Here is a 12,830-nt window from a genome sequence, read left to right as displayed (position 1 = left end):
TTCAATTGTGAAGAGTAACGGATGAGATCTTTGGAAAAATTAGCATGAATACCTCATTTACAATTAACACTATATCGAACGTAAATGTACAAACGGTCCGATGGATGAAAGACTTAATGTGCAAAAAGATATGAATGATTGCTCATGCATAAAAGATCATATTGACGGCTATACTTGATAAAACATGAATCAAACATTAAATATATTCGTAATGATTTGTTGGATAATACATCTGCCTTACAAAATATAAAAAAAAATCGGAGGGAAATATCTATATCATAGACATAGGTATGTTTCTTGTACATATACTTTGAAGAGGTCGCTGACTTCACATGCCCTTCACCGCTGTGGGTTCGAAACCTCACGTTCAGTGTAAAATTCTTTAATATGAGGAATCCATCTAGCAGGCTAACGGAAGGTCGATAGTTATACCAAGGTGACTGCTCGGGCCTGAAGTCTCACACATTTTTCGCACCGAATTATTTCCCCTAAAACACATCAAGTGGACCGTGCCAGTTAGAAATAACGTCACAGGTGGTCAACAAGGGTTGTGTAGACCTTTGTACAACCATACGTGGTAACTAGGATTTAACATCATAAAAAAAACGGAAGTATGTATGCTATATCGTTTAAATATTTGCTCTTTCTCAATTTGACTACTTTTTTATTTGCGTTATTCAGGCAGAACAAGTTGTAAAAAATAAATGAATTTATTCTTAACTCGTTCATTAAACTAGTAACATACCCATACTACTATCATAAAATGATTTCATAGGCAACTAATATATTAACATACTTTTCAAAAATAGGTCTTATTAAAGTGTTCAGTAATATATGTGGGAAATATGTGCAGCGACTTACGCGATGCCTTGACAAAATAATAACGATTATTCTAAATTTTGATTTTTCTTTGATACTGACATAGTTAAGGTGATATATTGTGGCGACCTTGGGAGTATTATAAAATTTGTTGGTTTCGGTAGCGTAATATGGAGGTTTTCATTATTTGAAATTCTTATAAAACTGACATCAAAACAACACAAATTTCTATTTCAATCACATTTTACTCTTGTAAATGATTCAATCATGTATAAATCTTGTTAAAGATTTAATTCTCCTCAAATATATCAACTAAATAACTCAAATCCAAATTTCAACAGTCTGCAACTGTATATAATACTATAATAGATATCAGTTGATTACCATAAGTGTCATTGAGGTAAAATCCTTTAATATTGATTGATCTAGTCTTTTCAGTTCTAAAAATAGCAAAAATGTAAGCCAAAATATTTATAAGTTAAATCAAATAAACTAAATATAGGTTTCAGGTTTCCTGACTGTTCTGCCAGCTTCTGCTGAAATCTGAGCTTATATACCCTTTATCCCCTCCCTGGCAGAATCCAGCGAGCGGCGTAAAAATCGCAGAAAAGCTCAGAATCCCGCAGGACTGCAGAATCTCCGGCAGAATTCTGCCGGTAAATAAATCACAATTTTAAAGAAATCTTGAATGAAACATAATAAGATTTTACCCCAAATCAATGCACAAATACAATATTAATCAGTACCTAAAATATCATAAAGATCAGGGTCTTGTAAGTTAATAAATCTGCACATGTTTTTTATCAGTGGTAAATGTTAACAAAACATCCCAATGTTTACTTCAGATGACCTACTTAGTGACGTAATTTACAGATCTCGAGTGCGACCTACATTAGCCTGTAGATACTTTACATATCTTAAACATTTAACATGTGAAATAAAAGTTTACAGCTTAAATAAATGGATTTATAGGATATTAGGTAGGTAAACATTGAGATTTATCATTCAGCTTTACAAGGATACAGACTATTGCGCATGACCATGCTATGTTTATTGACATGAATACATAGAATGACTCTAATTATACACTTAAATTGCACGTATATACATTAATTCATACATGTAGTTCCTTATGGAATGCTATCTTGTTGGCTGGAAGTTTCGAACGTGGCTTTTCCTGCTGGACTTTTGCCCATACTTTTTTTCACATACGAAGAAGTGTCACGATATAAAACCGGGGAGAAAATGTTAAAGATCTGGTAGGGTCGACTGGCTCCCGTCCCTGTTTGTTCTGTTTAATTTCTCATATGTAAGTTTTCTTCATTTCTGTGGAGGTAAATCCAGCAGGTTCTTTCTATATTGACATTTTTGTTGCCTCTGCCTCCGAACATAGGTGCTATTTTAGAGCTTACTATTAACTTATAAAATGTTTGCAGTATTTATAAATAAAATAAACATGCAGCCAGGGAGCCAGGCTACTGGTAGGGTATTGGACGTATATATTACGGTCTCTTTTCTCACTTTTTCAACTTGAGGATTGTGGGAATTTGCTGATCGCCAAGTTAAGTCGGGGTTTTCGTTATCTTGATCGCAGCGACCTTAGTTTTATCACATGTGATTGTAAAAGGGAGTGAATTGGTTTAATAATATTTTCATAATAGCTTAGATATGAATGATTTCTCTTGCTAAAGCAAACGGTATGTTAGCAACTACAATGGATATAACATGACTTTAAACTAACGTGTGCTGCAAGTACAAAAAGGGCTACAATTCTTGCAGAATGCAAGTGAGAGTAATGATTCTTTAACAACTTTCTCAACTAATAATGATGAACAAAGCTGCAAAGTTTCAAAACTATAGCTTTTCTAGGTTTTGAGAAAAAGTGGACCTAAACAATGACTTTAACCAAGAAATATTACTTTTAAATAGTGAAACAAGGACCAGAGTTTTGACAAAATGCAAGTGATGGTTCTGATTCTTGGCTTACTTATTCATCTCATAATGATAAACAAGTTTTCAAAGTCTCAAAGCTATAGCTCTTATTGTTTTTTAGAAACTGTTAATCCAAACAAAAATCTTATCCATTGCCGACGCCAACACTGACTCCTCATAGATTCTTTTTTAAAATCAGACGAGCTAAAATGGCTCGTGATTTCACTAACCGAGGCTCCGCTGTTAGCTGTGTATTAAGTGATAAAACACATAAATAAACAGATACGGTTATTTTTATATTCCAAGAGAACTAACCAATATTTGAATGTTTAATGTTAGCTTTGATTATTTCAGGTCTGTGTGTGCAGGTGATTTCTGCTTATTCTTAGGAAGACGACCTTCACCCGCATCCAAAAGTCCGAAAACGGCAACAGCCATCTCAGATTGTACAACTTGTGTATGCAGATGTAAAAAATTATGCTCTTGTTAATGTTTTTAACAACGAAAATAACTGTTTAAACTCGTTCAAGCGCACTTTCTAGTTCAAAGAGATGACAAACATACAGAAAACAAATATAAACGAGGCAATCGGTAACACCAATGGATGTTCCCCGAAGCAAAATAAAAAGGGGGTAGGGGATCAATAAAAAACAGGGTCATATAGAGTTATGGTTATTAGTTACTGCACTTCCTCTTAAAGACCTTTATAAATATAATTATAAAGTCAATCTTTTAACTACCCGGGGCCGAAATGCGACTATAGGCGTTATATTTTCTACCCCTGTAGCGTTGATATGCGATTATACGCGCGTTATCAGGACTCCCCAGGACGGCGATTGACGAGTATAGTCGCGGCACCGAGATCATGATGACTGCGATAATTACTTGTTAATTTTTGATAATCTTGACAAAAGCAAAATTACTTTGCATACTGGCTATTATTTCTTTGATGTCATAATTACTAGTTGTGCTAATAATAAGTTCCCTTGTTAAAATAAATGTCTGTAACTATGCGGTTATGTAAATGAAATAAAAAGACGATCTCTGCTGTGTTTCCTTCGTACTGTATTTCAAAAGAGTAAAATAATTTCGTCGGTCAGAGATCTTTCTTAAAATGAAGAAAATATTTATTTATTACCATGCTGATCCTGAAATATCAGTTCCGTCGGATGATGATTCCGACGATGCGATTCCATTATCAGACGAATGAATGGTCGGAAAATGTTAAGTTTTAGAAGGCTGAAATATTGGTACACTTACATCACATACGATACAAATGGATAAAAAATAACACAACAAAGCATGTTTCATAAAATACAAAAAAGTATATGTAAATAAACGCATGTTTGTAAATTTAATAATTATTCAAAGATGGATGTAAATATTACAACTTAACTGTATCAGCGCGTGACACAACACAATAAACCACTGATATTCACACACAAACGGGTGTAAATTTATGTAATGCTGATGTAAATATTCAGTGATGCATTTCTATTTGTTTGAATTTAATGTTCAAATATCTATTAAACGCAGTAGGTGTGTTAAAACTGTGAATATTTCGAAGTGAAAATTTGGTTCTATTTGGATATAAGCTACGGACGAAATTGGATATAAAAAATATTTGTTCAAACTTCGAGTATTTTGTAAGTACATTTTAATTTACACCCAAGTTAATAATGTTTCCCTGCATGATTTCAACTGACTGTATGCGAGTGTGGTTATGATAAGGTTAGATAATGTTCTTCGACGTCAGGTGGTAATACTTATCCCGCCGCAGCAGGTATGTTACGATATCTCTAACTGACCTCTATCTATATGTAAAGTATCAAGTCAATCCATTCTACAGTTTTGGACTTAGGCTCCGGACAAACTTTTTACATAAAGGGAGATAATTCAAAAATGGGGTCAGACTACTTTTTCCATTTGCGTTATTCAGGCAGAAAAAGTAAAAATATACAATGAATTTAATCTTACTATATACATCATACTGGTAAATTACCAAATTTTATTATCAGTGTTACATTTCACTGCCAATTCATTTCATGTATGTACATACTTTTCAGATAAGAGGTCATCGAACAACAAGTCAATATACCGGCACAAAGTAAAAATTCTTTCGAAGTACATGTGCTAAAATTTTGATATTTGAAAAAAAAACCCCTTAAAAATGGTTTATAACTGTGATACAAAGCATTGATCGTATGTTTCTGTTCCTAGAGTACTGAACATTGCAAATGTCTTTTGTAGATTATCGTTGAGCGGGCCAAATGGTGTATGTGCGTATGCGTTAGCGTGCGTGCGTGCGTTATCCGTGCGTGCGTCCGGACTTCGATTGTCCGGACAATCACTTTAACATGCATGGAGCAATCTTGTTTATATTTGGCGTGAATGTTAATCTAAACGAGACGGAGTGTCGTGCGCAAACCCAGGTTCCTATCGCAAAGGTCAATGTCACACTTGGAGGTCAAAGGTCATGTCCGATATCTTGTCCGGGCAATAACTTTGACATGCTTAAAGGAATCTTGTTAATAATATAGACTTGTTTATCACTTACAGGTGTTCTTTTAAAGGTTTTAATAAGATTTTAAGCATACGTTAACATAGTCCATGTCGTAGGAAAAAGTTGCTCATATACATAAATGTAGTAAATGTACAAGCAAAAAGTATGTTCATTTTGTATTTCTACGCGAATTCTGTTACAGAATTTATATACTGTCAACTTGCTACCGAATAATGTGTAACATTTCGGTAGAAAATTAAATGCTGTTTATATTTCTTTAAAAGATCTCTTGCAATCAAGTAAAACAGAGGAGACAGACGAGAGATATATGGCGAAGTATATCGATCAATATAGGGCCCTCATGAGGGGCATGTCACCGGAAGAAGTTGCCGATTATTATACAAACTGGGCTGAAAATACAAAATACGATCAGGTATCGGACATTAATGATTTTGAAAAAATAAAACAAATGAATTTCTCTCTTATATATTCTTCATTGTAACCGTTTGTGATTTTTTTTCCAACCTATTGCTTTAAATATATATATAAAAACATCATTAAGTTTTAATGATTATGTTGCTACATATAGCAACGTAATGGTACTGTTTTTGCATTTTTGTTTACAATGCGTGTTAGCCGTTATGACTTTTGTCTTAACCGCCTGCTGAGCTTAAATTATTAACGTAACGTTAGGAACAACGTTACAGTATACTACCCAATGTCCTAACAACTGCAATGTTATGCATCAGTATCACTAGTTTTTGCGTCACATTTAGGTAAATAACAGTTATTTTGTTTTTTCCTCGTATTAATTTCCATGTGTTTGTGATAAAATCTAACCAGTCACAAGGATATGGTTATAAAGATTTAAATTTTGCATGCTAACGATATGGTAACGTTATTGACTTCAAATGAAATAAACTTAATAGATCTACTATGTTTAAGAAATAATAAATCTGTTCCTATATTTTATCAGTTCATAAAATATGGGCAGAGTTCGGATGCGTAATAATTAAATCACGAGTGCGTAGCACGAGTGGTTTAATTATTCGCATCCGAACGAATGCTCATATTTTATTAACTGATAAAATTATTGGAACATATTTATTATTTCGATTCTAACAACGCAAATAATTCGTATTTTACAGTACGACATTTCCAGTGTAGAATACGTCATTCGGATCATATGCAGTTACAATTTACCGCCCATGGTTAGAAAGTGTTGCATAACCAGTGGAACGTATAGATATTTGTTCCTTTTTTATTAGAATTTTGAGAAGTTTTCATAAACTAGTTATCTAACAACTCGCAAATTATTTATAAACAGAATAATCAAATTAGGTAAGTTGCTGCGTTACGAGTTACAAGCATAACTTTTATATGACGTCACATCACTATGACGTCATACTTTATGTCATACATTTATGACGTCACCGCTGAAACATAATTGAGCTAATTGAATTCGCTCGTAGGGATCAAAACGTGTTTTACGGTCCGACACATCAGTCAGTATGACTTTTTATCATAATTATGTTTTTGAAATGTTGTTTTCAAACGTTTGGCCCTGAAATAATTCGGATGTAATGGAACAGAAGTAGAATTTCTTATGTCACAATCGTAGGGGTGAAATGTAACGGCCAACCATATTTTATCGTAAATTCATGTATAGGCGATTTTGCTTTATGTTTATATAGCAATTGCTGCGGATTGTGTTAGAATAAGAGTTAAATTGCAGTATTATTTTTTGGAAGCATAAAGTTTATTATTTCACACCTAGACCTATATATTTTTAACCAATTGGAACTTTTTCTTTCTATCACGTGACAATACAATAGAAACCAGTATTGTACTGTGTGTCACATTTTCTTAAGTATAATAGTAACATCCGAAATCTACAATCCACAAACTCCATATTTTATTCATATTGGACTTCAGTCCCAAAAATCCATATCTTTTTCATATTGGACGGGATAACTCTTCCGATTTTGGGAATTACTTCCCTTGTATATAGCGACAGCAGTAATTTTTATATTTAAATACGATAACTTTCTTATTTGTGAACGAAACATGTTAGTGGAAGCACTCAATTTCTTAGTTAGAACGTTTTCCTATCCAATTATTATGGTTTCGGTTCAAAATTTCACGAAAAGTTGTTTTCGAAATTTTTGGCACCTTGAGTAGATCTAACTGTATAGAATCTATGTGTTATCTGAGAAGAACGTATTTTAAATTAATGTGTGTTGTGGTTTACGAATTAAAATGTATGAAATTTTGTTTTCTACACCTATCTTTTTAAAGCGTGAAATAAAGATGTAATTTAACAGTGCTGAGTACAATACTGGATTCAATTGGACTCGTACACAGCAGAAATAATCCATATTTGGACTCGGCATTCGCCTCGTCCAAATATGGATTATTACTGCTGTGTACGAGTCAAATAGAATTTAGGATTGTACTCAACACTGTTAAATAACCTCATATCATTAGCCCTCTATACGCATTTATAAACTACGTTAACTTTCACTGGAACCTGAAACGTCAATATTTTTCCATATTGACGTCCAAAATTCATATCGGATGTGTGACGTCATTTGTGACGTCAGTTTCGTGTATGTAGTCGCGTTTAAAAGTTCTTTAACGATGATATTTTCAATTGTACTCAGGCTTAAGAAAAAATCGCGCAATATTTTCGCTGCAGAATTCGTGCATATTTCAAGATACAAATCTAATAACCTATAAATATGACATGAATTTGCTTTCTAGTTGTTGCGATGATAAACAAATAATCAAACCCTTGGGATGTCTGGTGGTTGCGGGTTTTGCTAGAGTTATTTTCATTTTAAATGCCAATCTATAAATATAATAGTATAAGAAACAAAAACTAATGTGCCTCATATCTAAGATAAACTCTGCCTGACCTTACATGAACAGCTGGAAGTCAGTGATGTAACCATGGGCTGGAATACCTAATCATTGACAGATCTTATATAATCTAAATGGCCAGTGTAAATGGATAGAGGATGAATAAGAACCGTTTGATCATTGATAATTCATCCGCATTGTTCATGAATGGGACTACTCTGTGTAGCACATGAACCAATTCCTTTGTGATTTGGAATCAAATAAAGATGCTACATGATTGTCAGAAATACACTTAACTGTGGTAGCGGGATAAACCCGCAACCAAAAATGATAAAGTAGTTTCTCTAAATGTGCATTTATTTAAAAATCATACTAAATGAAATCTGCACCCAAACAAATTTCCATTAGATCTAGTTCATTATGATTATTTTATATATTTACATGCATACATAATATATTATTCAGGACTTGAAACCAGGAATATATAATTGTCCGACAATTGCAGCTAACGAGGTGGCTAAATGCTTCCCAGAAGACAGAGACAGGATTAAAATTATAGACATTGCTTGTGGGACTGGTCGAGTCGGAGTGGAGGTAAAACTTTTTTAATATATGTGCCGCACCATGAGAAAACCAACATATAGCACTTGCGACCATTCGCGGATGCGCAGGCTGGTCTGGATTCATGCTGGTCGTAAACGCACTATGTGAGTTTTCTCATGGCGTGGCTTATAATTATGATTACTGGATTCTTTTTCTAGTCAAGACTCACGAACAAAAGTTTCATGACAAAAATCTTTATGAAAATTTCCATCTTTAACGAATTCTGGCGTCTTTACAACTCCTGAAAAAGAGCTAAATGTAATGTTGTATTGTGGAGAACAAACATAGCTGGGACAATGCGAGTGTCCTTTCACACACATGAAACTGCGATGGAATTATATATGTTGAAATATGTGTTGACCAGGTCCCTATGACCTTTTATAACCGACCAATGTACCTCCCCAGTGACACATACCTCCAAAAAGAACGTATACATTTCAGCATGGAACTAAACTATTTAATTAAATGCATACACGAACATGCATTTTGTTTCGATTCATCTAAGCCTATTAAAATTTTGGCAAAATCTTTTCGATGACTAAAAATACATATATGAAATAAATTATCTTAAATGCAATGATATCACGTTATATTAAATCTGTCGTTGTTTGACTGACTTTTAACGGAATCAAAGGAAGCTTAATCCGGCAAAATTTTGCTTTATTAGATATTAGACAATGAATATTCCATTCTTTTGTGTAAAATATGGTTTTGTTCTAGCATTTTATAACTGTAGTAGCAGTGTTTTGAAAAGTACAACTGAAATAAAAATACAAATGAAGAACCGTTGCCCTGTTGTATTTAATTTTGGTGCAGGAAATCTAACTTAAAATGTAGTTATAACAGTGTTAAATGCATTGTATTTTAAAAGATTACACTGTCATTATACTTACTGAATGTATTAAAACTATATTTCAGTATTCTGATACTGGTCCCTCTTTAGTATAATCAGAAGCTAATCTTTCTACTCATTTTCTGACTATAATCATGAGCGTGACGAAGTCATCCATATACCCGGAGACATAAATACGGGGATAAAAAATTGTACATTTTTTGGAAAGACATAGAAATTCAATGTTTTTTGTTGTTTTTTTAAATTTTACTCGCTTTGTTCTTAAGGTATATATCTTCTTATAAATAATAGAATTGTTTCGAAAAGGTTTTTTTAGCGTATCTGGAATATTTTACAGACTTTTCTAGTGTACACAATACAAGGGCTGAAGTCGGTAAGATAAAGCAATATTGAATGAATATAAAATTCTATTGAAAGCAAGCTGTGCAAATGGCAAAACAACATCAAACAACAACTCTATTTTGCATTATTATTTGTCTTCGTTTTCAGTTGGCAGTTCATGGCTTTAAAGATATCGACGGTCTTGATGGTTCTGATGGAATGCTGAAACAGTGTCAGGACAAAGGTCTTTACAAAAACTTGTACAAAGAATTCTGCGGACATACTACCTTGCCAATTGATGATGGTATATTTCCTTTAAATTATTGACTATTTCGATAATAAACTCTGACAACTTAGACAATGTAAATGCTAGTATTTTTTTTTATGTGAAGTTTTGAAAATCAGGATTCCATCAAATTCTAAATTGTATAAAAAATGGATCACGGTAGGAGCAGAACTACCTTACGTAGTACATGTATGCTACGAGTAGTAAATTCCTATATAAAGATATAATGTGCTAAAATTGTCAAATACATTTGTTGGCAGGGTGGGGGCGGGTAGAGTCAAACCGACATAATTTAGGTCGGTTATTTTCAAGATTTTGAAGGTGGAGGAAAACCCCAATGTGCCTCTTCGGGCGTTGTTACAGACGTTGACCAAAACCTGGGTAGAACCACTGAACTTCTGTAAGCCAGCTGGATGGCTTCCTCAGATAAAGCAAGGTTTCGAACCCTCATCGACGAGGGGTAAGTGATTAGATGTCATTAACGACTGAGTTAATGTGAAATCTAAAACCTCTCTAATGTTCCAGTTATTATTTGTGTTTTTGTGCCCCCCCCCCCCACCACTCCCCATGTGTGGTGGGGGCATATAGATTTAGTCCTGTCCGTGCGTCCGTCCGAAGTTCGTGACGCACCTAGCTCAAAAAGTATTTGATATAAATTGATGAAACCTTGCATGAGTCTTTATCATGATATGAACTTGCGCACCTCGTATTTTTCGTCTTGCTCCGCCCCCTATTTTCAGAGTTATGGCCCCTAAAATAGTCAAAAATGCACATTTTCACCTTGTGACACGCCTAGCTCAAAAAGTATTTGATATAGATTCATAAAACCATGCATGAGTCTTAATCATGATATGAACTTGCGCAGCTTTTTTTTTTTCATCTGGGTCTTCCTCCTATTTTCAGAGTTATGCCCCTGAAATAGTCAAAAATGCACATTTTCACCTTGTGACGTGCCTAGCTCAAAAGGTATTTAATATAAATTTATTAAATCTTGCATGAGTCTTTATCATGACATGAACTTGCGCACCTCCTATTTTTCATCTGGGTCAGCCCCCTATAGCCAGAGTTATGACCCCTGAAATAGTCCAAAATGCACATTTTCACCTTGTGACGCGCCTAACTCAAAAAGTATTCAATATAAATTTATTAAACCTTGCATGAGTCTTTATCATGATATGAACTTGCGCAACTCCTATTTTTTGTCTGCCTCCGCCCCCTATTTGCAGAGTTATGGCCCCTGAAATAGTCAAAAATGCACATTTTTACCTTGTGATGCACCTAGCTCAAAAAGTATATGATATAAATGGATGAAAACTTGCATGAGTCTTGATCACGGTATAAACTTGCACACCTCTTATTTTTTGGCTGGCTCCTTTCCCTATTTTTAAAGTTATGGCCCCTGAAATAGTCAAAAACGCACATTTTCACCTAATTATGTGCCTAGCTGAAAAAGTGTTTGATGTAAATTCATGAAACCTTGCTAGAGTCTTTATCATAATGTTACCTTGCACACTTGGCATTCTTCTTGAGAATCTTAGCGCTTATTACAGAGTTATGGCCCTTGAAATAGCCAAAATAGTGGATTTTTTGTTTGTGATGCTCTTAGCTCAAAAGTATATGGCCTAGAATAATGAATCCTTTTCATAAAATGTTTGTTTAGGCTATACCTCATTAAGACTGCAAACATTTGAATTATTTCCCCTTATTTGTGACAAATGTACCAGTGGGGGGCACACCCTGTGTCCTACAGACACATTCTAGTTCATTTTACAGACGTATACGATTGTTTAGTTGTATCCGGAGGAATGGGCGAGAATCATATACCCTTATCCGGAATATTTGAAATGATACGTATCGTAAAGCCAGGTAATTTCTTTGATAACTTTATTCATGTAGCCAAAATATAATGCATTACGCAAAAAGTACCGTCTGTCGGAGTTACAATACGCAAAGTATATTTTCTACGGTGTACTTGTTACACCTTTACTCATGGGTGTTTCGTATCCCAAAAGCAGAAAAAATATACCTCCGAATTTCACCTTTTTAGACTTCTCTCAGTTTGTTCAACAACTGACATTTTATATAATAATATCCGTCCCCTCCCTCACTCACCCCTCCAGATAAACATTTTTTTCCAAGATTGTTTCTTTTTCAGGTGGATTTATTATACTAATAGTAAGGAAAGAGTTTGTAGATCGCGGCGGCGAGGATATCGACAACCTAGAAACATTCGTTGCAAAGCTCGAAAGTGAAGACAAGGTTGAAATACTTGAACACCGTGAGGTGGCAAACTATTCCTTTGACAGAGATGGCGTTATCTTTAAAATGAAGAAGAGTTGTATATAAATTTATGGGACAATAAAAGACAACTCATGGTGTTGTGATTCAGACTAGTGTACTATACTAATAAAATTTGATAATTGGCCTTGTAATTGTTGTCACATTGTATTTGAATCTATATGAACTCTAAATATCAGATGTACTACCTGTTATTCATTCTTCACCTTGACCAAGAGTCCCGTTATTGCCCTATATACTTTCCTCTACTTCTGCCTGTACTAACAATTACTAACCTGTCACCCGTAACTAAGTCTCCGATCTTCGAGTATATTGTGCGATGCTCCATTGCACTTGATATCTTGACATTGGAT

At 34.2% G+C, this 12,830-nt stretch overlaps 1 protein-coding gene across 1 annotated transcript; it reads left to right on the top strand.

Annotated features, from left to right (window-relative positions):
- The first annotated feature begins 272 nt into the window (after nt 1–272).
- LOC128557056 (methyltransferase-like protein 27) lies at nt 273–12,602 on the top strand. The gene is made up of 7 exons (XM_053543595.1): nt 273–288; nt 3,106–3,218; nt 5,539–5,687; nt 8,582–8,710; nt 10,062–10,197; nt 11,953–12,045; nt 12,335–12,602. Exons 3-7 carry the CDS (start codon nt 5,583–5,585, stop codon nt 12,523–12,525), a joined length of 654 nt encoding a protein of 217 aa, XP_053399570.1. The 5' UTR covers nt 273–288; nt 3,106–3,218; nt 5,539–5,582; the 3' UTR covers nt 12,526–12,602.
- The last annotated feature ends 228 nt before the right edge of the window (nt 12,603–12,830 follow it).

The sequence above is a fragment of the Mercenaria mercenaria genome, chromosome 5 (assembly GCF_021730395.1).
Source record: "Mercenaria mercenaria strain notata chromosome 5, MADL_Memer_1, whole genome shotgun sequence".
Classification (NCBI taxonomy): Eukaryota; Metazoa; Mollusca; class Bivalvia; order Venerida; family Veneridae; genus Mercenaria; species Mercenaria mercenaria.
The sequence above is the reverse complement of the archived record's forward strand: the minus strand, read 5'-3'. Positions and strand labels throughout refer to the sequence as shown.